General features: G+C 42.5%; 1 protein-coding gene across 3 annotated transcripts in view; it reads right to left on the bottom strand.

The window, feature by feature from the left end:
• The window catches only part of PALS1 (protein associated with LIN7 1, MAGUK p55 family member), a 142,715-nt gene that overhangs the window by 3,494 nt on the left and 113,429 nt on the right, over positions 1 to 25,792 (bottom strand). For all 3 annotated transcript variants that reach the window (XM_074955497.1, XM_074955498.1, XM_074955499.1), the window contains exons 8-13: positions 25,152 to 25,335; positions 22,631 to 22,702; positions 12,707 to 12,778; positions 10,694 to 10,861; positions 8,649 to 8,851; positions 5,236 to 5,346 (exon numbers count right to left, since the gene is read on the bottom strand). In XM_074955497.1, coding sequence (XP_074811598.1) covers positions 5,236 to 5,346; positions 8,649 to 8,851; positions 10,694 to 10,861; positions 12,707 to 12,778; positions 22,631 to 22,702; positions 25,152 to 25,335 — 810 coding nt within the window. The remainder of the gene's footprint in view (positions 1 to 5,235; positions 5,347 to 8,648; positions 8,852 to 10,693; positions 10,862 to 12,706; positions 12,779 to 22,630; positions 22,703 to 25,151; positions 25,336 to 25,792) is intronic.

The following is a 25,792-nucleotide window of genomic DNA, read 5'->3' as shown; positions in this document are numbered from 1 at the left end:
TAAGTGCCCTCGAAGGAACCAAATAAGAGAAAAAAAGAAAATGATTAAAAAAAAAAAGGCTAAGAGTTTCAAAAGTGCCAAAGTGATGTATGAGTCAAATTCTCATTAATTTAAACAAAAAAACCCAAACCAGTGATGTGAAAGAAACAGTGCTGAGATACTTTATTTAGATTAAAATTTAGATTGCGTTACAGAAATAGGAACCATGACTTTGAACATGTAACAACACAATTACAAGAATCAAAACAAAGTTTAGGAAAACGTATTTAAAATATGCTCATTTTTTAAAAAAAAAAAACCTACAGGAAAAGGGACAAAGATAAGAGTTACCATAAAAAACTACACCAGGATAATGAGGAAATGTTAAGAACCACACAATGCAAGTTGCTGAAACCAGTTCACCATTCAGTGAATGTTGCAGAAGAGGAGTTTCAGGGGAGTGAAAGGGCAAGTGGCAGAAAAGCAGGAAAATTGCAGATGGGCTGGAAATGAATGTCCAGATAAGAGAGGCAGAGGGAGAACTGGGAAAGAAGTTAGCAGTGGAATGGGATCATTCTACTTCAGGATTTTTATCAGTGTAAACAGATTACAGAAGCATGTCAGATTTCTCAAAGCTTCCTGTGCTTATTCCACTGCAGCATTAACTAAGGCAAAAAATATTGTTTCCCTATGATACATGAGATAAGAAGTAAGGTAGGTATTTTCAAACGGACGTAAAAGATTTTAGGATTAAACCTGATTTTTGTTAGGTTTTAATTTAAAAAAAATCCCAAACAAGATATTTTTGGGGAAAGGATAGAATAGAATAGAAGCTTCCACAAAGGAGTGGGTTACTCACCCTGTGCAGTAACTGAGATTCTTCAAAATGTGACCCCCTATGGGTGCTCCACTGTAGGTGTGGCAGCACCCTGTGCGCCTGGGATCAGAGATCTTCATCAGCAGTGCCCGTCAGATTGCACATACACACCTCCCTTCTCGCGCCATGAGTGGGATGTATATATAGTGCTGTGCAGTTTGACTGCCCCCAGTTCCTTCTCTGCGGCAGAGCTAATGTTTCAGCTTTGACACAGAGGGGAGGAGAGCAGATAATGAAGCACCCACAGGGACACATCTCGAAGAACGTCAGTTATTGCATAGGGTGAGTAACCTGCTCTTCTTCCTCAATTGATGTCCCTCTGGGTGCTCCACTGTAAGTGATTAGAAAGCAGGGCCCCTAATTGGAAGGCTCTGGCTTGGGAGTGGTATTTGCTGCAGATGATAGGACAATCTGCTGAGGCATCCTGAGTAATGGTATAGTGATGGGCAAAAGTGTCTGATGATGGCCATGTGGCCGCTTTGCAAATGTCAATAATCAGGACATTACTGAGGAAAACAATAGAGATGAAGAGTGACCAGGTTGAATGTGCTCTAGTTCCAGGAGGAGGCTGTCGATTATGTAGTTGGGTAGGACTGATGTATATACTGAGAGATCTATTTTGAAAGGTCTTGCTTAGAGATGGCTGCACCTTTGGATCTTTTGGCCATTGAGAGGAAGTAGCATGATGATTTTTGGAAGGGTTTAGTGTCCAAGTAGAAAGCTAATGCTCATGTGACATGGAGGGTATGCAATCATGTTGGTTACTGTGAGGCTTTGGGAAGAAGTAAGGAAGGTGGATAGGTTGATTGAGATGGAAAGAGGATGGTATCTTGGGTAAAAATTTAGGATGTAGACACAGCGTAACCTTGTCTTTGTGAAAAATTGTGTACAGGGGGTATATACCCCCTGTACACATGGAACCATAAGGGCTCCAATTTCACTGACCCATTGGGCAGAAGTGATTGTGACAAGAAATGCCCTTTTCACAGATAAGTGAACGTAGGAACACATTGCTATTGGTTTGAATGGAGGTCTTGTAAGAGAGCGCAGAATGAGGCAGGCATCCCAAGCAAGGGTTGGATCTTGTATATGAGGGTAAAGATTTTGGAGGCCCTTTAGGAAACACCGCTCTAGGTCTGCCTGGTTAGGATCTTTAGACTGTTGTTTAATTCATGTACTTGGAAGGGCCCTGGAGCTATGTCCCCTGTCTGAGAACGTTGAGTCGGCTGACCTCGCAGGGGATGATTTTCTCGTAGGTGATGTCTCAGGGACTGATGAGGGATCCCATTTCTTTCGTCAAAGTGAGAGAAAGACTACTTTCTCTTAGAAAGGGATGTGGGAGATGAGGATCAGCAGATGAATTTGCAGAGCGGGGAAAGCTGCACAGGGGGAGAGTCCAGGCCCAGATCTGATTCTTGACCCAGTGCTTTCTCCATGAGAAGAAGTCGTAACCACATGTCCCAGTCTTTTCTGGTTCTGGCAGTCAAATTGTGGCAGTGGGAACACTTTTGTGGGATGCGTCCCTGCACTGTGGGGGCCATCTATTATCGGGAAGTTGACCCAGCAAGACACTCACCTCTTGAACCCAGGAGATCCAGGCATAAGGGTGAGGGAAAAAGCTTCCTGGTCAGAAAGCAGAGAAATGAAAACCTAAGCTATGAAGTAATGAGTAGGGTAAAGTGAAAAGTGGGGGGGGGATACAGAGGAAAGAAGAAATTACTAAACTAAACTAAACCTAACCTAACAGGTAAGGCACTATCTAAAGGTCAAAAAGGAGAAGCAGACTCTGCTGCAGATTCCATCCCAGACCAAAGGCGGTAGTGAAGGAATTGGGGGGCGGTGGGACCACACCACGCTGTATATACACGTCCCGCTCACAGCACGAGATGGGGAGGTGTGCAGATACAGTCCAACGGGCACTGCTGATGAAGATCTCCGATCCCTGGCATAGGGGGAGCTGCTGCACCTACAGTGGAGCACTCATTCTTCAGTGGAGCACCCAGAGGAACACTTGAAGAAGAACTAAAATATTCTGTCCTGTAACTCCAGTGAGAATAAGCAGAAAGAAAACAGAGATGGTTTGCAAGAAGAAAATATTTTTATTTATTTTTCCTATCACCAACAGCCAGAGTGGATAAAAACTGATACTGATTTTTAAAAAAAAAAAGTTTTTAATTTAAATTATAAGCTTTTCTTTTTAAAAATAAACCTGTTTAAAATTAACTCTGAATTTAAAACTAAATATCATTCTTATAGCTCTTTCTGTACCCGTTCCAAATTTTTAACATCTTGTTTGAGGCGTGGACACCAAGACCTGAACATAGAACTCCAATAAGGGTCTCACAAATGAGGTCTGAAGAGATAATACCATCTCCCTATTCATATTTGATATTCCACTACTTATGTATCCCACAGTCATGTTTGCCATCTTAACTACAGCAAAGCACAGCCAGCTCACTGTCAGCTGGTCATCGACCATGACCACAAAGTCCTTTTTAGTATTGCTGCATTCCAGGATATAGTTGCCCACATTGTGCAACCTTTGGCTTTATTTCTAGATGTGCAACCTTGCATTTGGCTCATTAAAATACTTGTTCAAATGAGTCCACCTGTGAACTGAAATCCTGTACCCTGAAAATGTACAGCAAATGGAGAGTCCAACCAGAAGACAAGCCATCTTGGATAACTATTTGAACTAGTCGTAGAATTCTTCCCAATCCACTTCAAATGTTTAACACAGATAGTGTCTGAAATCCCACACATACAGAATACTCTTAATTGAAATCAGTTTATTATTTTTATTTTTTGTACAACTAAAACAGATATTAACATGAATTAATGGGGCTTGGAGCTTTGGGTTTCTCCCATAATCTTAATTTTACCGAGCTTCCAAAACAATAAACTGCCAATAAAACACTTAGTTTGTGCTCTAATTTTAATTCAGGAATGTCATGCAATTGGTTTGCCACACACTGATCCCTTTGTTCAGTGGCATGTGCTGGGTGTTTTCTATTGCAGCTTGGATTCTGAATTAATACATTAAGATCTCTCTCAGTGACTGGTATATTATAGTAGTAAAATTACTGAACAGTCTTTGCTTAAAGACTCAAAAGTATTTTTGTCTTAACACAAACTACAAATGCTTTAAAATGTGTTTATATTCTAAAAAATAGCATCCAGTCTGCATATCTGTTCAGCAAACTACTTCTGCAGTTCAGATATGATTTGACATTTGAGCTATGTTTGAATATGTGCGGCCAGAAAATTAAAAAAAACAAAACCAAAAACCAAAAAACACCTTAGGAAGCTAAGATTAGGTTTGTAATAAAAAAGGATTTCAAACTCAAAACATCTAAGGCATTTTTAACCAATAGGATTGAGGCACACAAATCACACAAGTTAATTGCACTTTAAGACTGGTCAAATTACTTTCAATGTCATGAGTCCATCACTGTAGTGTTCAACTCCATGCTAGTTGCTCTTGGGAAATGTCTGGTTCCAGTAATGTTTACTCATGACCCTGGTCTACACTGACCAAAATACTGTCTTTAAAACTGTATTAGATAAAACAACTGCTTGAGGTTGTCTTCTAACACAAGCTGGTTTTCTAGGGAAGACAAACCCACAGAGAAAAGCGGCAGGCGAAGAGCGAACAGTGGCATGAAAAAAGGAGAAGGGTATAGAGGTGGATAGAATTGAAGCACCGATGTACACTTGTCCTGTATTAGTCATTGTCATATTTTAAATCTTTGCTTGTTTTTGCACACTTTTGCTAGTTTTTTATTCTTTAAATTTTAAGTATTAACTTGAAGCCTGGTTGCTGGCCCCATTCAAGTATTTTTAACTGGTGGCTCACCCATAGCTCTGGAGTTAAGCACTTCAAAGCTTGACCCATGACTCTTTGGCATGCATGGAGTAAAAGCACTAAAGCAGCAACTGATCCCAGGTTACAAAGCAGATCTTCAAGCCCAAAAGAACGTCACTGTCAGTTGCTCAAAGCCACCAACCGTTGCAGGCTGGGCAGTATGCAGTAAATGAGACATGTTGTAACAATTAAAAAAAACACTAATAAATGTCTTGTTTTGATTTAGATTTTTGTTTTTAAAGGAAAATGACAGGAAAGAGAAATATACTATAGAACTTCTTGCTAGACCAGCACTAGAATGCTCTCTTCCCACATAATGCACACTCAATGAGGCATGGCTTCATAAAGTTAAATATTTAAATATAATTGTCTGGGTCTAACATTTTTCATATTACATATTTTCACTTGCATTAATAATGCTTAATATTTTTATGCCAAATTCTTCGGAGTTGTCTTTGTCAATGGAGCTCCAGACTTGTAAACAAAACCCACTTATTAAGAAATGTTAAATTACCTTTGGATTTTTACCCTCTTTGGCCAATAAAGCACGTAGCCGCTCTTGCGAAGGTGGTGCAATGAAGATAATATATGGTTTCAAGTCTGAATTGCGTAGGGTCTTCAATGACTGAAGAAAAAAATGTTCCATTTATTATTTCAATCTCATTAATGTTTGTAAAGGACAAGTATAGATGCACTGTTCACATAATGTTCTCAAATGCTAAGGTAACTCAGTATAAATTTCAAGAGTTTATTAAAAGTTGTGACATTCCTTAATAGCAGCATGATTGTCTGGCTACGTGACATTGTTAATCATCATTAACTCTGGTGCCATTCACCTTTTCCTGTGCAATTGGTATTACCACCTTTTTTTTCTTGCTTATGGAACCTCAACATTTGCTCTTGCTCAAGAGTTCTTCATAGAAAAGTAGGTCAACTGTTCCCCAAACTTGGCTTGGCAGAAACTAAATATATGAACTCAGACTAATTGCACTTCTTTCAGTGTTTGAAAGTACAAATAGCCTTAAACTACATTTTCAATTTCTCCATATACAACTGAGAACCAGTATATAATGTGTTTTGTTACACACTGTCAAAAATTCCATACACAGCATTAACCTTAAAATTAGAAAAACAAACCAGTTATCCCCTCACAGTTTATCTTACCAAGAGACACCAAGTGCATTAATGATGTGCAAAGCATCCATTTTGCATAGTTTTGTGGTAAGATCACAGGATAGGGAGTCAGGAGAACTAGATTCCATTTCTGGCCCTTCAAGAACTTCCTTCTTTGTGACCTTGGACAAGTCATCACCTCTCTGTGACTCAGCTTCCTCATTTTCAAAATAAGATTACTTACCAGTCTCACAGTGTGTGTTAAGAAATTTAATTAACTATTTTTTGTTATGTGCTTTGAGAGTCTCTCATGGACCATTCTAGAGAAACGTGAAGTATTATACTACACAGATTGGAATGCACGGTCAGTGTAAATGTGACTCTTTAAACTTCTGAAATAGGGTTAAAGTTCTCCAAATGTATATATTTAAAAACAAACAATGGAAATCATTTAAATAATTCTTTTGTAACTACACCAATGTGATTTTTCACTGTTTGTATTTGATTATCTCATTGCTATTTTACACCACAGGCTTAACAAATACAGGGCAATTATACGTGATACTGTAGCTGGCATAACAAGACTATAAAAATGCACTGGCAAATCCTTTTGGTTTTACTAAAAGTTAAATTCTAATGTGCAGTTTTACCTGTTATTAAATAAGTACGTGCTCTGGTTACTGTACATAGAGCTGACCAAAAATGGGATTTCTGATTTGCGGGAAGTTTTGCTTTTTCTAAATTTGGTTTTGTTCCACATTGGAATGAATTCAAGTTGTTTCAAGGTTTCCAGTGAATTAGAAATCCCCAAAATATTTCATGAATCAGAAAGACCAATATATGGTGTTCTCTAAATGAAATCTGCTCCCCAGTACCCTGACAGTGGTTGAGTGAAACCAACAAGAATGTCAATTTCACTTAGCAGCTGTTAGGGTAGTGGGGTCTGTGCTTCTGGGGCAGCCCTGCCATGTGGACCTTCCCAACCTGGGGCAGCCCGCATGGTGGGGCAGCCCCAGAGCTGCACATCCTGGGAGCGCATCCCAGGTCTTTCAGGTTCTGCAACAGGGAGATTGGAAGGCCTGAGAGCCCCAGCGTTAATAGGTGTTCTAAGGTCTTCCAGGCTTCCTGCAGTAGAGCTGGGAGTCAAGCCCTGGTTAGAGCTGGAGCTCCTATGGGTTTCAGGCTCCCAGCTTCAACGAAGTGAGCATGGAAGTTCTGGCATGTCTGCCTGCACCAGAGCCATGGAACCTGCAAGACCAGGTCCTCAAGCTCATGGCAGCCCACAGGCTGGAGCTGTCCCAGAGCCACTGGACTTGTAATACTCTGGCTCCCTAGCAGACCGGCAAGCCAGCAGGTTTCCCATGGCTCCATCAGAACCCTGCCTTTGATTTGCCAACAACTTACTGAACCTGAGAGGTTTTCACAAAATATTTTGGGGTTGACAAATTGGCATTTTACAATGAAACTGTTTCACTGGAAAATTTCCAACCAGTTCTTATTTTATACCACCTTAAATATCCCTTGGTAGAGTCTTGAAAAATAAATGTTATTTCTTCAAGTAGCTAATTACTAGACAAGTGAAGTAAGTACTTTGCTAATCAGAACCCCTCCATTATTGCAAGTTAATTTCCCCCTGAAGCAAACCAGCACAAAATATTTAGTCACATTACAGATTATTCTACTCTATATAAGTTCTTATACTGTACTCATCACCGTAGCGAGCACCTACCCATGTTTGTTTCTCTGAAATAAATCCCACCAGCATATGAGTTTGAGTGAAAAAAATTCTGAATTTCAAAACCACTAGATTTTTGTTTTAAAGTTTTTCTTTTAAAGTTATTTTCATTTAATTGGAGGAAACCCCACCCCCACTTTTCCAAGCATTTGATGAAAGTTTCCCCTCTAAACTGCATGCTGAGTTTCAACTTGAGCTGAAGTTTAACCATATGTTTCAAAATATGTTTAGAATGAAAAAAGGTTGATCCCGCAAAGTTCAGAACACCCTTCCTTCAACTTCCACTTAAGTCAAGGGTCTCTCAACTACACAGATTAATTACATATGTAATTAAAGCACTAGCACTGGCCCATGTTTAGATGGTATGTTATTGAGCATTCACGCTATTAATCCTATTTCACCTATATTTATCCCTGTGTCAACACACACATACAGTGAAGTGGTGCAAACTCACTGCCCTCTGTGGAACAGTGGCAGTAGGGCTCATTATAACATGTTTTACAGCCTTTGCTGTAATTTACAAGGTAGCAAAGGCTAAAAAGAGGTCATATCAGTAACTGGAGTTGTTTAAAAGTATTGGTGTATATTCCACCTGCTAGAGCTGTTCCTTTTGGGGACTGCATAAGCGCTCCCTTGAAAATCAGTGCCTTAGGTTGAAGAGAGAGGTACCTTCCCCAAACTATTCCACCCTCTACAAGATTTCAGAGTCCAGACAGTAAGAGAATTCCAAGGCAGTGGGGGAAGGTGGGCATTATCAACACTCCTAAAAAAAGTTAAAAGTACATAGGGCTTCAGTTTCCAGAGCATTTTTCACAAGTACTATTTATCTAGAGAACAGATATGGATCAGGCTGTAGATATACCTATTCCTTTTCCTTGTCTGCCAGGATGCCTGAACAATATATAAAAGGGGCTGCCCTAGGGACTGAATAGGCTGCATACAGATCGACTAGCAGAAAATGGATTGTTACCAGGTGTTCGTTTCACACAGGTCACCAGTGTCGTTTTACTAATACCAGATATTGTTTCTTCAGTAACATGTTCAGTTTTCATAACAACTGCTGCAATGAAATGTAATACCTGTGTATGGAGATTTAAAAGGCATATCTTGCCAGAGTTGATTACTTGCCGCACAGAGTCTATGCTGGTACCATACAGATTCTTCTCAAACTCGCCATGCTCAATAAATTTCCCTGCAGATATGTCAGTCTCAAATGTCTGCCGTGAGATGAAATGGTAATCTCTGCCAGCTACTTCATTCTCTCGCCTACTCCGAGTTGTATCTGAAATTAATAACCACCAAACAGAAGTTGAGAAAAAATGATGTACTTCTCAAATTCCAAGTGTTTCAGGAGTAATACACCTTTTTAGGCTATAGTACTATGCAATATCCAATTAGACAAAACGGCAGCTATTCTCTTTTCAAAAATAAATATCTCTAAACAGATTAGTCTGTGTCAATTGTATCGTACTGATCTTGCATTTAGTGTTTTTCACGCAGAATGATCTGGAAACTCTTTACCAACTAGAAAAGAAATCCCTTCACTATACAGCCACTTTGGATGGAAAGCTCCAGCTGTTTAATAACACACAGCAACATAATTCAGGACACACAGTGGAGAATATCATATTCAATGGAAACTGCAGGGGGAATTTAGGAAAGCACAGCATAATCATCCCAAATTTGAATTTACCAGGACTCCCATGTTAAAATCACTTACTATTGTGAAGAGTTCAATGGAATTTTTAACTAGTGTAAGTGTCCCAATTTTATATCCCATCTGGGAGAAGAAAAAAAAAAAACACTTCCAGCAGCACCCAACACCATGCTAGGGCACTGTTCCAGTACTGACTTATCAAAGCCACTTTCTGCACACAAAGGTTATCTTTACTGATCCTCCTACCCAGAACTGATCTTACCCTGCTTAGCTTGCAATATTCACGAAGATCATAGCCTGAGGTGATCTGGTTGCAGGTTATAGTTAGGATAGTGGTTATACTGTCTGACAGAACACACCCCTGTATTCACACCCTACAAACTACTGTAATAATCTTTGTACAAGGTATGCCATGTAAGGCATCTTTTGAAAACTCAATTCACTGGTCAGTAGTGTCCTGATAAAATATATATAGCAACACTGTATGTGAAGCTTTAAGACTTTTCTGTATGATATTATTAACGTATGTTCCAAATCACACAGCTCTGCCCAAGCACAAGTTGGCAACCAGGTCCGTCCTAAATGAAGGAATGTGTGCTTGCCTTTATTTGCATTTTAGCAGTAAACAGAGTCATCAAGCAGGAGGGGAAAACAAAGGAAGTTCAAACAGGAAAGAAAAAAAAAAAAACCCAGCAGGGAATATTCTTCCATACAGACACTGTCTCCTAGTTCTCAGCTGGAAATAGGTTTCAATAGGGGGACTGGAACTATGAAAAGCAGGGACAAACACCCCAAGGGACCCCTCTCCCTGCACATCTCTTTCTTTGCACCTGAGAAGACAAAAGGAAACAGCTGTTGGACTTTGGGGAGGGATCCTGACCTGAAAATATGGTCAGTAATCTATTGGAGCATGTGGTGAGAAAGTTTGCTTTGCGACCAAGATAGCTTCTTACTAGTAAGCATTTTCATCTTTATTTTTCTTGTAACCATTTCTGACTTTTATGCATTATTACTTATACTCACTTAAAATCTCTCTTTGTAGTTAGTAAACTTGTTTTATTATTTTATCTAATACAGTGTATTTAAACTGAAGTGTCTGGGTAACTATTTAAGGTAATAAAATGGCATATTATTCCCTTAAAGGAATAATGGACTTAATGTATTTGTACTGTCCAGGAGAAGGCCAGGCAGTACAGGACGTACATTTCTGGGGAAAATCCATGACTGGAAGTGTGTTGGGGTCAGTATAACAGAGACTGCTGAGAGCCAGGGTGTAACTGGAAGACTGCAGTTCCACACTGACACTCAGGGTGTGGCTTGCATGCTTGAGGGCTGTTTATGAGGAGCCCAGGTGGGAACCACTTCAGCAATGCATTGTAAGACATCCAAGGTTGCAGGGCAGGGGTGACAGCCCCCCCACTAGTCTGAATTGTACCCTGGTGTGTCACATCCTCCCCTTAAACTTACGAGGAACTGCAGCTGCAAAGCGATCTACTTCATTATTCATTAGCCTCTGACGTAGTTCATTCTGGCCACAGTTCTGTGGGCCAATCAGGACAATAGGCCTTTTCCTATTTGCTGGCTGGTGATACAGTGACATTTCCTCATAGGTTAAAATTTCTTCATTGTCATAATCTTCAGAGATAAAACAAAAACAAAAAAACCCCTGAAAAATATTATTTAAAACAAAGACGACAACCAGATATAAAACATGACTGATGTTATTACTACATGAGAAAGACAAGGTGGGTGAGATACTATCTTTTATTGAACCAACTCTCACAGACCCCTTCTTCAGGTGTGGAAAAGGTAACCAGAGTGTCAGAGCTAAATACAAGATGGGACAGACTGTTAAGCATAAGGGGTTAACTCATTTTAAGTGGTCTCCTGCAATGTAACAAGAAACCCATGGATCACCACACTTATCTCCACAGATCCAATAACCATCACAGATACTAGGAGGAATCTTATCTACAGCCAGGCACAGATACTACAGAATATGCTCAAGAGAACCTCCTTCAGTACAGGAAAACAAACAACCCACCCCCCCGCACCTCTACTCCATATGGGGTACCATCAAAAAATTACAACTCATACTGGATGGAGACCACTCCTGAAATAAATCTTTCCTGAATCTCTTCTGGCCTTCAAACAACCCCCCAGCCTTCCCAAGCTCATCATCAGAAGAAAGCTTTCCACAGACCAGGATACACTAACTCAAAGCAGCACCAGACCCTCCCAGACCAACAGATGCAAAACCTGCAGACCTATTTCTATGGTTACAATGATTAATACCCTCCACAACACACCACTCAAGATCTATGGGTCCTAATATGCCGATCACAACATGCGGTGTACCTCATCGGTGCATCAAATGCCCCAGCAACAACTATGTGCGTGAAACCAGACAATCTCTATTCTCTCAAATAAACTCTCACAGAAATATGATAAAAAGACAAACATTCTATTACCTGCGGGTGAAAACTTTTCACAAAGCAACCACTCTATCACTGATCTCTCAGTCCTCATCCTTCAAGGAAATCTACATAACCCCTTCAAAAAAGAGGAGGTTGGGAATTTGAATTCACAACTCTGCTAGACACTAAAAATCATGGACTCAATGGAGACACTGGTTTTATGGCTCACTACAACAATTTGTAACCTAACAACCCTCGTTTGTCCTATGACTGCAGAGATGTTAATTGCCCACTTCATTTTAAGTGGTCTCTGTAGCATTTAAAAGCTTCTCTTTTCCACCAACACAAGTTGGTCCAATAAAAGATATTACCTCACCCATCTTGTCTCTCTCATATCCTGGGACCAACATGGGTATAACAACACTATTACTATATGGCAGTATTAACTGCAATGTGAGCCTGATACATAATGTAAGGAGCTTAGGGAAACCCTTATCTCTTCCTTTCTCACTGTGCACCTCTCACTCGAGTCCCTCTGATGGGTATATCAGCCTTTCGGCTGAGAATTGGAGAGATCTCATTGTCTCTGTTTATTTCTCCAGGATTGCGCTATTCAGCAATGAAATACATTCCTCTTCCTGTCAGAAGAAAGTGTGCTGCCAGGCCCTATTGGCACTGATTTGGGGAATAAATTTGCTGATATGTTTATAAATTAGGTTTCTAATAAAGAAACAGTAATTCAGCAATTATTTCTTGGTATTTATATTTATAACCAAAATTCAATTTTTTTTAGATTTTGTCATACAATTTGCATTTACCATAAATCCCAAAGGTACTTTTGTATATAGAACTCTACTGGAAGGAACCTTCTGGGGACACAGTTTCAGTCTCATATCGAATATGCATACAACATTCAATAAGAAATAGCAGGGACAAGCTTTATTTAGCACATAAGAAGAAATGGATTTGTCATTGTTATAGCAAGGTAAAGAACGTTCAGGACATTTTAACTAGATAATTCTAAAACTGACATACAGTTCACATCAGGGTTATTACTACTTACCATCGTTTTTATTGGCATTGTACAAAACTTTTTTCCGTTTCTTTTTATTTTTCTTTGCACACCAAAGTTTTCCTGGAAGTCAAATTAAAAATCACTAGAATCAGAAATGCTTGGACACAAAAACAAAGCTTCTTTTTCCTGGCTGTGTACTTAAAGATGGTAGGATACAGTTTGTCTTTCTAAATATTTTACATGTATTTAAGTAAATTAAGAAATATAAATTTCTATAGATTATAGCTATGTAGTATTAGATTAATATAACTCCTACAACACAATACCCACTGCCTCCTGCATTGCTCAGACTCATAATGTGAGGTCATCTAACTCTTCTTGTTCTCTTACCTAATACATCCAGTAGAGTTCAAATACTCCCACTTTTCTTCCACATTTCCAAGGGCCATCCTTTCTGTTAGGTCTTTACTGCTAAAAACTCTTGACCATACACTCTTATTTTGTGTCTTGACTATTATAAACTCTTATTCTCTGACTGCCTTAATATCCCTTATCTCCCTGCCAATTCACACAAGACACTTCCTAAGAACCTCCTCTTTGTTGCTTTGACCAGACTTTGAGACCACCTTAACTAGACAAGGGTGGATAGAGTACACAGATCTTTAGAAGTTTTCTTCTAACCCACCTCTGTCACTATAGTAACAAGTGAGGGGTGGTGGATGAAATTCCTCTCAGAGAGAATGTGAGGCTCATCTCCTTGAATTACTCCAATGAGATTTGCATGTGCTATGAGAACATCATTTGAGTACTAACAAGCTCCTACACAAACTTCTTGCCTACACTAAGAATTTCAGAGAATTATCCCATCCGGGCTAGATCTACAGGTGGGAGAATTCCCTAAAATTCTGTATGTAGACAAGGCTCCAGAGACACTGACAATCAGAGTCCAGACACTCCAAGGAAAGAACGGAAGGTTTAAACCCCAAAAATGAGCAGTTGAACCAACTGACTGCATACTGTATTATGGTACTGTAAAAGTGTATCGAGTAAGGTCTTTTATGAAACCCTGAACTTAATGGTCATTAGGACATATCTACAAACTGTGGTTATGAATCTACATATTTATGTACATAGAAAACTGTATTCATGACCTTACTACAACTTCAACTACACCCAGGGCAGGCCTTAGGGAAAATGGCACCCTGGGTAAACTTGTATTTTGACGCCTCGCACCCATCATCCCTGGCTCCCACAGGCTCCCTGGGCTTCCCCCCTTCCATCATTTCTGGACCCTGCTGCCTCCCCCAGTGTTTAATTTGTACTGAAAGAGACGACAGAGTTCAGCCCTGGCCCAATTTAAACACTGGGAGGGCAGCCTGATACTGGTGGGTGTTGGCTGCGTGCCCAGCTCTGATAGCAATGCCACAGTCAGCAGCAAAGTAGAATTAAGGGTGGCATCTTGCCAGAGCCCACAACCCTCCTGCAGCCCTCTGGCCACTCCTGGCTCATCAGGGCACCATTTCAGATTTTGGGGGGTGGGAGGAAACTTTAACCATGACTCCAGCGACTACTTAGGCATCTGAAAACTCTAGGTTTGTTTTTGGTTTTTTTGTTTGTTTTGCAGATAACTTAGGAGTTAGCTGACAGGAGCATTATATGTAATTGCTATATAAAGAAATAAAAAATAAATATGGCTTTAATTGGAGTTTGTATATAAAAGTTTATATGTAAATTTAGAACAATCAGGAGATAATACAGCAAAATATTCCCAATCCCAAACCCTGAGGTATCAGTTCTGGAGCTTTCACACATATCAGAAACACATGGTTGATACTTCGTACACTATCTCTACTAAAATAAAAATAAATAAAATCTGCTTACTTTCTCTAACAGACACTCCGTGTTACTGCCATTATCTACTCTATTTTAGTCAACTGTTTTTCATTCCACTAAAAACATAATTTTAACATACGTGATTAAGGTTTTCCCCCCTCTTTTATTAAGGAAGGGAATATGTTTTTCTAATGATTTTGGCATTTATGTTTACTGATCATAACAACATGTGACTCACTAACACTTGAATCCATCATTGCTAATTGGTATGATAGTTGGAACTGCATTTATTTTCATGCACATTTGAAGTTATTTTACAGATACAACTAAAAATACAATTAGAAAATAAGCAATCTTCAACTGCCCAGTCTTTAAAGTTATGTGTTTAGCTAATGTTTTTTAAACTGGCACTGCTAAGGTTAGTACAAGCTAAAGTTACATTCTAGAAGGATATGATTATTTGATTGTACCATTTCAAATAATGAATGACAAAGCACAATATGATAATAAAAATAATGATAATTACTCCAGCCAGGACAGGTTAGGCATTTTAGAACTCACTACTCAAAGAACTAAATGTAAACATGAGAGAAATAAAATTATGAAATGCATAGACCTGTCAAAAAACTGAAAGAATAGCACTCTAATCCTTAGCAACTCCGAAAGAATAAAATTACAGAGACTCTACGTCCATTGCAGGAAGTACCAAGAAGTAATAAGAACAATAATACAAGTATGTGTTAGGGGGTGGGTGAGTGTGTGAGAGAGAGACACTGTGTGTGTGTGAGACACACAAACACAGTGTGGGTGTACTGGGGGAAGTGTATGAGAGACACCATGCTGTCCCTTTAAGCAGAGCGGCACTCACCAGTCTGAAGGCTTGTTCAGACAGCAGCACCTCCAGCAGCGCCATCTCACTCCTAAGCCCTGTCCCCCCCCTCCTCCACTCTGAGGATATGGGGTACATGGGCAGGGGTGGGAGGGACATCCTGACATCAGCATTTTCCCTTCCCCCGCAGACAGGAAAGCTCCCGGGAGCAGCTGGCCAGGGCTGGCTCTAAGGCAGGGAGCAGGAGCAGCATGACAGCGGGGGGGGGGGGGGGGGGGTGGATATCCCTGCTCCAGAGGCACCCTGCTTATAACGGCACCCAAGGTTTTCACTCCATTCGCCCGCAGGGTCGGCCTTTGACCAGGGCAATGGTACTGCAGGGAGCGCCTTTGATACCTCCCACCTCACCTGACCTGCTGACCAAGAGCCACCTGGGCTTATGGCAGCAGCCAGCCAGCCAGCGAGAGAGAGACACACACATCGCTGGAGAGGGCAGCCCCAAGCTGCAGTTTGACTCAGCACTCAGTCAGGTAACTCCTCCAGTGGGAGCAGCAGAGGTGGGTGCCCAGGGCTCCTCACTCTCCCCAGACAGAGTGCTCCCTGCGTTAGAAGCTCTGGGGAGTGGGGCTGGGCTTGAAGAGGCTCCTGATGGGATCTCTGGGATGGGTGGCTGAGGTTGATGGGAGGGGGAGGAAGAGGGATGTGTATGCCAGCAGCTTGCCTCTGTGCACCAGCTGGAGGCTTGTATCAGCCTCTCTGCTATCTAGGTTGTGGTGGGGGTGTGCCTGCTGTAATAATGTCCCCTGAGAGCCTGCCCCTCTTGTCCAAGAAAGGGCTTGCTCTTTCCACCAGCACTGTCAGCAGGAGCGCACACTTCACTCCATACAGGTGAGCACCAGGCTAACCAGGGGCGTTGCAGCCTGCTCCCATCCCAGCCCATCACTTCCCTGCAGAGTGGGGCATGCAGGGCCACATCTCCCCCCCCCTCCATTTTCTGCCAGGGTTTGCCTGCTGAGCCCTCCCCCACCTTCACTGAGGAGCGGCAAACAAATAGCGGGGAGCTGTAGGGAGGGGCTGCTGCTTCAGCTCTGTAAGGAGAGGTAGTGGAGGAACAACTGCTTTCCCACAGGGGAACTGAGGGTAAGGGGGAGGAGTCACTCAAGCTGTTGTGGGGGGGGGGGGGGACCTTTAAATTGTGCCCCCTCCCCCCGTCAGCAGGTAAGAGTCCTCCCTGCTCCCCTGGCTCAGAAGCTTCACTTGTTTGGTTCCAGGGGCTGCCTCTCAAAAGTCAGGCAGGAGGGTGCACAGGAGATAAATGGGTGAGAGATCAGCTCCCCCATGTGCCTCCCCCTGATCTGAACAGAAGGGGGAATTGGGGCAACAGAGGATAGGGGAGTAGCATGCAAACTCACTGCGCGCTCTGCCCTGTCCTAGAGATGTTCCCAACGCAGTGGTATTGTAGTTTTAATGGCAGATTAACCATTAAGTAGGCATTGCCTGCCTGCCTGCTGTGACCTCCTTGAAATCCATCTCCCTTTCTTTCAATTCCTGATAGTCTGAGGGTGGGGATAGGTTTTGTGTTTGTAACTGTTTCTGTTTTCACTAGTTTACTCCTGAGGGCATTCTGCACAAAAAATAAAAATTCTGCACACAATATTGCAAAATTCTGCAAGTTTTATTTGTCAAACAAATGTGGAGGCTCCAGCATGGCAGTGAGGAGGACAAGCCACTGGCTGCACAGAAGTGGGAGATCACTGTGCAGCTCCTCCCCCCATCCCCCCACGTGAAACCAATTCAGCAATGAGGCTGCACCCAGCCCTGACAGCACAAGGACTGAGCCTGCCCCCCGAAACCCTGCGGCCCTACCTCTCTGTGTGGGCAGGCAGGCTCAGCAAGGCAGGATCCAAGTGTGGAGGGGCTTAGCGTGGAGGAATCCAAGTGTGGGGCAATCTGGGTGCAGGCAGCTCAGTAGGGGAGCTGGGTGCGGGGGGGACCTGGATTCACAGGGGCTTGTTGGGGGATTCTGGGTCCAGTGGTAATGGGACTCTGAAGGGGGTCCAAGTGAAGGTGGTTGGGGCTCAGTGGGGGGGATAGAGCTTGGCAGGGGCGTCCGGGTATGGGGGGCTCAGTTAGGGGTCCAGATGCTGGCAGGGTGGGGCTCAGTGGGGTGGGGATCCAGGTGCAGGATGCTCACTGGGGTGGTCCAGGTGCAGGGAAAGTGGGGCTCATCGAGGGGGGGGGAGTTTCAGAGTGCTGGGGGGGTGAGGCTCAGGGGAAGGGTCTGGATATGAGGGGGTCTGGATGCATGGGGGTTGGGCAAATGGGGGTGTAGCTCCTGTACAGGGATCCCTCTCTGTGCAGCTGAGGAGCGATGGATGCAGGAAGTGGGGAGAGGGAATTTGCAGAGCTTCCTGCAGCCAGGGGAGAAATCTGGGGGTGAGTCTGACCTAGCTCCAGATGCTGTGCGGGGAAGAGGAAGTCCCATCCTCCCCAGCCCAGCTGGGACTAGCAGCTGAGCCCGACGCAGGATAGGAGCCACCAGCCGAGTCTTCCCCTGTCCCGCCTCCTGCTCCATAATGATTTACCTCTCTGCCAGCTGCCCTGGGGGCCCAAAACATACTGCTGAGGAGAGTCGCATGACCGTTCTTGTGGCTTCCCTTTGCTTCCCTTCAGAAAGTCATTTTTTTGGAGGAAAGCAAAGAAATCTGAGGGGGACATAAATTCTGCACACGCACAGTGGCGAAGAATTCCCTCAGGAGTAACTAATTGTACTTAACAGTATACTGAAATTCCCTGGGGTGGGGCCTTGTCTAAGCTGTTGGGCAAAGTGCTCTACACATTTCTATACTGCAAGAAGAATAAACAAACTCCTTTCTTTACTCCTATCTTTGACTTAATCCCATATCCTGCAAAGCTTGGAAGTCAATGGGGTTCTTGCTGTTAGTGTGAGGACAATGTGAGACTAATTTACAGTTTCAGGCCCTTAAACTGGGACAAACTAGTGGGGATAGGATCTGCGCTCTCACCACCCCCCCGCTTCATCCCTGCTGCTCTGGTCGCTTATAAATAGGCTTGGTAGAATGCAATTTTTATTACTTTGATGCGTAATATCAATTGTTTATTTTTAAGCTTTTTTGTATTTTTATAATTTTTAATTTTCACAGTTGTGGGAAATTATGGGGGGAGGTCAGATAATTTTTTAATATCAGTAGAAGTTGAGGTTCAAAGAGTTCAAGCTTTAAAAGCTGTTAAAACACAAATGGAGAGACAAGATGGGTGAGGTAATATCTTTGTATGGGCCAATTTTGGTTGGTGAAAGAAGTTTTTAGCTCCAGAAACCTGGAGAAGAGCTCTGTGGGGTTTGAAAGCTTGTCTCTTTCACCAACCAAAGTTGGTCCAATTATGGATATTACCTCACCCACCTTGTGGCTCTCATATTCTGGTACCAACATGACTACAACAATACTGCAAAAACCACTAAGTGTCAATATCACATGTCAAGATATACAAAATAAATATCCTAAAACCAGAAATGATTTGTTGATTTAACTATTCGTTCAGTAGTCCATTTGTAACGATCCTAATCCAGAAGTTTATATCACTGAATTTTGACTAACAAATTCTCAAGCAGCATTTTTCTTGCTTTCCCTATCAGTAAATTTCAATTATTACTGATGAAAATATGTTCGTGGATGTGTGTGTGTATGGTGAAATCAACAGCTAATTTCTAAGTTATCTGAAGAAAGAAAAAAAAACAACCCCTAGAGTTTTCAGGTGCTTAAGTATCCCCTGGTATGCCTCTCTTCTCCCCCTCCCCCGCCAGGAGTTGCCAGAGGGCTGCAGGAGGGCCATGGGTTCTGGCAAGAAGCAGTCCCCGTGTGACAGCACAAAGCCCGTCTTGAGCCACATGCTGAGCACCAGGCACCACAAGCCACAGCAGAAGCGTAGAAGTAAGGGTGTCAATACACCATATACCATGCCACCCTTACTTCTGTGCTGCTGCTGGCGGTGACATTGCCTTCAGAGCTGGGCACCTGGCCAGCACCCACCTGTATCAGGCCAACCTGCCAGTGCTTAATTGTTCCAGGGCTGAGCTCTGGCATCTCTTTCAATACAAATTAAACACTGAGGGAGGCAGTGGGGCCCACTGGTAATGGGATGGGGGGAGGGGCCCAAAATACAAGTTCCAGGGTGCCATTTTCCTTAAATTGGGCCCTATTTGCCCGTATCAAAGGCCAGCCCCAACCATACCTCATAGCAGGGAGGGGCACACCTCCTAAGCCATGTATTTACACAAAACTGGCTCCAAGTAACCATCTATTTTCCAGCCCAGGAAAAGAGAAAATACTAGACCATCAGAGTTAATGGGAAGATATTGAAACATCCCTGTTATCACTGCAGGAGTTGCACCTCAATATCAGCAAATTGAGGAACTCAATATCAGTGAATTCCAAACACTTGCTAAACAGATTCTAATGGATTTAAAAGTGAGGGAGCAAAGTACAAGATTATGGTTTATTGTTTTCTTTTGTTTATTTCAGGTTAAGAGAAATACAACAAGGAAAGGAGAAAATGAGCCAGTTAGAGTCACTGGAAAAAATGGATAAAAACAGCTTGCGAGTTTGTGTGCACAATATAGTTTAACTCACAAGGGGAAATCAGCAGAGGATCTGAGAACCTGACTATTATAAGCAGAAGGAGGATGGTACAAGTGGAGATGACCCAGGCTTGGGACACCAGCCAGACCTCAATTCCTTGTAGGAGGTGGCTGCTCAGGCAGAGCTGACCAAACTGCAGCTCTGCAGAGACCAAGAGGCACATGACCACCAGGTACCGATGGCAGAGCTGAGAAGGCAGCCAATGAGGCAGCAGGGGAGTGAGACCACCAGTGATGAATGGAGGTAATGGAAGCAGAGGGGAGAGCAGGTAAGTGGCAAATGGAGATACATGAAATGCAGGAAGGAGTACTGGAGCAGCAGAAAGGCATTCCCCAGCCTGTGGGGAATCCCCCCTAGAACTCAACCAGCTGTGACAGACTGCATAGAAGAATATTTAACAGCTTTTGAAAGAATATGCCAGGCCTATGGCAACCCTAACCAAAAAGTCTGTACTGGTCCCCAAAATGTCAGATAAACCTTTCTGAGCTGCCATATGAGAGAAGTCTCCTGAAGCAGTACAGGTGGCCACTCAGGCTGCTGATTTGCATGTGCAGGCCAGAATGGATATTGAGAAAAAAGCCCCAAACAAATAGGCAGAGATCTGGTCCCAGATTTGTTCACAAGAGGATGGAGGTGAGGCCAAATTTACCCTAAACAGGTATCCTCCAAGTAGCTCCAATTACAAACCCCTCACCCATGATGAGGGCACAAGAAAATGTTTTGTGTGTGACTCTGAGCACATAAAGAGGTACTGCCTCAAGTTCAAGCCCCATCCTGTCCAGGTTAACACAGAGGTTCCCTGATGGGGTATTAGTAAACTTTGTATGGTCTGAACCCATCCAGGTAGACAAGATATTCATCGAAGATGCCAAAGTAAATGGTAAAAAGAATCTGACATGCTCCCTGGGGAAAATGTAAAGCTCTTTGCTTCATGAACTTTTGAAATCACAGCACCCATAGCCCACATACAGCTGGAGTGGGAGGATGAAATATAATTTAAGAGTGGGAACTTGGGATGGTATTCCAGCGGACATTTTGGTTGGAAGTGATATAATATCTGTGTCTAAAGTTCTTACTGTGGTAACTGGCAGTGGGAAAGCGTGCACCCCAGAAACCTTTGCTTAACTTAGGTGAGGGACAGAGGAAACAGGGAAAGACACTGTGCCTGCACTGCAGGGTGGAGATACATTCCAGGGAGTGGGTGTCAGTATAGGAGCTGACTTATTTTTCCCTGTGAGTGCTCCACCCCTGCTCTGTCCCAAGACCCTGTCCCTCCCCTCAAGCCCCCTGCCTGCCCGCTACTCTCCGCCCTCCCACAAGCACCTCCCTCCAACTGCTGAACAGCTGTGGCTGGTGGGTGCTGAGCACTCACTATTTTTTTTTTCCAATGGGTGCTTGAGCCTCTAAGCACCCACGCAGTCAGTGCCTATGGGTGTCAGCTCCTCTCACTGAGGCAGCCTCCAAATCAGCCAGAGGCAAGCAGCCTTTGTTAAAGATCAGGACACAGACCCTTCCCCAGAGCACTAGGGAAGCAGTTTATAGCAATGCCCCTACAGAGGAGAATAGGAGGGAAAAATCTTTTTTTTTTTTTTTTTAAAATGAAAAAAGGAAGAGGGTAGGATATAAAGGAAAGCCCCACTGGGAACAAACAAGGGCCATGGGGAACCCCACAAGCAGCTCCTAGTGCCAAATAAGCACAGGGCAGTGTTGTTATGTTTACCCCATGACTGTCAATGTGCTGGATGTCTAGGAGCAGAGAGGACATTTGAAAAACTTCAGAGAAGTTTTTATTGGCCTGGTATAAACCTAGCAGTAAAGGAATACTAATACTGTAAGTCCTGTGACTTGTGCAAAAGTGGAAAGAGACTACAGGTCTCTGCAAAGCCACAATGCAACCATTACTGGTAAAGGGAGAAGCAATCCATAGGGTTGCCACGAACATTACTGGTCCATTCCCTAAGCTGTCCAAAAATGGGAAGAAATATATATTGATGGTAGCTGACTTTGCTACCCCAGATACTCAGAGGCAGTGGCCCTATCTAAGGCAGAAAAAGTGGCAACTGCACTCATTTTCACAGTTGTTAGAGTGGGTTTTTCCAAAAGAAATATCGTCAGTTTGTGGGTCAAATTTCACATCCCACATTCTCTCACTGTGTAAAAGATGTGGGCTAAAACAATTAAAGTCTACCCCATAACACTCAAAAGAAACAAATGGGTTAGCTGAAAGATTTAATGGGACACTCAAATTCATGCTAACAGTGTATACACATAGAAAGGCAAGGGACTGGGACATGCTATTGCATTATCTATTGTTTGCTTACAGAGAAGTACCTCAAGAATTGACAGGGTTTGCCCCTTCAATTTCCTATACAGAAAAAAGGTCAGAGGGCCCACTAGATCTGGTCAGATTCGTGGGAAGGGAACAATGACTCAGAAGGGCAACCTGTAACTGAACTGGTATCTAATTTCAGGGCAAAGTTAAAATCCATTATGGAGCTGGTAGAGCGTAACCTTGAAAGAAGCCATGTTGTACAAAAAAGCATGCATGTGAAAAAGCATGTGAAAGAGCCTTTGATACCAAAACTTCAGACACCACTTGAATTAACATTGGTATGACAACTGCAGAAATTTTCTTTAGAATATATATCCAACCTGATTTCTCTGGCTCCTTGTCTTCTTCTATGGTTTGCTTCATTGCTTCTCTTTGCTGTTGAAAGCTCTTTCCTTAACGTATAAAAAAGGTACATAAAAGCAGTTAGCACTGGGAAACAATTCTTATTTCCTTTTACAAGCAAGATGCCAGTTTTCTTTAACTAATTTCTCAGAATTACACAACTACACTATTATCATACCTCTCAACCTGCTACGGCCCAAGTGGTACACACTGTGTGACAAAGATCCAAAACGAGGGACAATGTGTTATACATGAAACTTAAATTTCATGGAATTCATTCTTTTAGGGTAAATAACTTTCTATAATCTCAGTTTCATGACTACAGTTAATGTATATAATTTTAAACAACGAAAGTAAGGAGATGGTGAATTTGTGTGGAATGTAGGTAACTGACTAAAGTGTAATCCTTCAAAATAAGGGATATTTGGAGGTACAACTAATTTATATTTCTGCATTTGAAAAACAGAGGGTTCTATTTGCAGTTTGGTTGTAGTGACCTAATTAAGCAAATGGACATTTATGGTTAACTTTTCACAACGGTGCATGGGACCAAGCTGTATGACTTTTGCAAGCAACTTTTAAAAAACATACATTCCTTTTAAAATCTAGTTTTGTGCTCAAATATACCAGTATTGTCACATCCGTGGAAACATCAGTAAGTGCACCTATGCATACATACTTAGGGCAAGTGGTGGTGTAATACAGTAACTCCCCACTTAACATCCTCTCGCTTAACGTTGTTTCGATGTTATGTCCCTGCTCCATTACAGAACAGGCTCGTTTAAAGTTGTGCAATGCTCCCCTATAACGTCGTTTGGCTGCCTGCTTTGTCCACGGCTGGCAGCCCCCCCCCCCCCCCCCCAGTACCTCCCGCCTGCCAAGGGACCCTGCGGATTAGTGCCTTCCCTCTGTTCCCCCTGCCTCCTGCTCGCAGCAATCAGCGATCTTGCAGCGTTCAGGAGGCTGCGGGGAGGAGCGAGGACACGGCGCACAGCCTCCACGCTCCCTCCCCTGCCTCCTGAACTCTGCAAACCAGCTGACTGCCGTGGGCAGGAGCCAGGGGGGAGGCTGCATGCCACATCCTCGCTCCTCCCCCCAGCCTCCTGAACATCGCAAGTCAGCTGATTGCCACCGGCAGGAGGAGTGGGGGAAGGCACTGATCCGCGGGGTCCGCTGGTGGACGGGAGGCACTGGAGGGGGGGATGGGGGGGCGGCGTGTAGAGGAGCTGCCAACCTGTTTAATACCTGTATTAAATTGCTTGTTTATAATGCCTTTTGTCTGGCAAAAAAAATTTCCCTGGAACCTAACCCCCCACATTTACATTAATTCTTATGGAGAAATTGGATTGGCTTAACATTGTTTCGCTTAAAGTCACATTTTTCAGGAACATAACTACAACATTAAGTGAGGAGTTACTGTATAGGGAACAATCCAGTATTGTTAAGGACAGGGACTGGATGATCCAATAAGATATTTCCATCTTTAACGTCTATGATTCTTAAATGGAAGGATTCAGCTCTTTGAGAAATACCATGCAAACACTTATAAAAGGAGAAAGTTATTTAGAAAACTGTAGTTCACTGCAGCATTCCCAACATACACCTCTCAAGGAAGAGGAGTGTATCCTTAGTATTACTCTGAGCAATTCTGCTTTGAAGAGTGATTATAAAAGAATGGCATTGTTTCGCAATGATTTTCATATTAAATATGCTCAGTTTGCAAGTAAAAAATGTGGATGTTGTGTGTTTTTTTCTGCTATAAATTCCAGCCCTGCAAAATCAGCCTGGATTTACAGAATCAAACTGGGCTCCTTTTCATCTCATCCAAACATCACAAGTAATGAAGTCACACTTGTGAAACACCTGTCTTCAAATTATTTCTTGTTCACCATATTGCTGCCAATGGATTTGCATTGCATGGGTGTAACAGATAAGATCTTAATAAATAACTCTCTTGCTGATGCTCCACAATAGAAGGTAAACACTGGTTCCAATGACTGAAAATCCAATTAATCTGAAGCTCCCAGCAGTTTGAAAGAGCAATTTCTCTACCTACTGCTCTCTGTACTTACTGAGCCTAAATTTGCTTTCTCAGAGGGCGGTAGAGTAAATTGGGGTTAAAGTGCAGTGTTGCTGCAGCAAGCAGCAGAGGAAATGTGAACTCAAAGGGAAAAAAGCAGAAACTAGTGGAATGATCAGGTCTAATCTGTGATTGGCAGACATACCAGTGGATGCCTGTGTATGAGAAAATTAACACCTGCTTGCTAAGAAATAGGTAACTATTTTTGAACATGTAAATTAATTTCTATATCACAAAACCATCATAGTGGTTCTTTTTGCTCAAAAGAGGTTCAAGCAAGAGATGGACATTTAACGAGCCAAACTCCAGGATATAAAAGTCTCTTTCAAGACTTTTCACTTGCTGTAGTAGCTTGTATTCCAAACAATGGCACCTCAAAATTTCTGCACATCTGTGTTTTTGGTTACATTGCACTGTACCTGGGATAAGGCCTGCCAAAGGCTGATTGTCTTCATCTCCATCTCGGTAGGCTTGCCACCAGTTTGGATCATCTTGGCTGATCACATGGAGTATATCTCCCTTTTGAAAAGACAGACCTAATTCTCGGCAAGGTACATAAGGATCATCAGAAGGATCATAGTCAAAATGTGCTTTCACGTGTATCTAGGAAACAAGAGATATAAAAATAAAAGGGAAAATATATTTAGTAATTCCAAGGATTCATATCCCCTAAAACATTCTCTCCCTTTGGCTGTGAAACAAAATCTGTGACAAGTTGCAATTTCAATATTTGAGTCAGTCTCTTGTATGCAGGTATGGACGGCACTACTAACATATGTAAAATGGTGGGGAAAATATAGCTGTACCAATTTGGGGGAAGGTTAGAAACTGAAGATGAAGGCATGAAAATCCTTTCATACAAATGACTATGCGCCAAAAACACTGAGGTGAAATAGTTCAATCCAGTTAATGAAGTTAATGGAGACACACATAGGGGTTTTGGTGGTACTTTTAAATGCAAATTCCTAGTTTTGCTACTTAATTTTGGCTAAAAGGGATGACTACTTATCTGTAGTTCTGCTTCTCTGAAGACATCATTACACTGGACTCTGATTCTTGT

The sequence above is a fragment of the Natator depressus genome, chromosome 6 (assembly GCF_965152275.1).
Source record: "Natator depressus isolate rNatDep1 chromosome 6, rNatDep2.hap1, whole genome shotgun sequence".
Lineage (NCBI taxonomy): Eukaryota > Metazoa > Chordata > Testudines > Cheloniidae > Natator > Natator depressus.
Note: the sequence above shows the minus strand (reverse complement) of the source record. Positions and strands in the feature narration are given on the sequence as shown.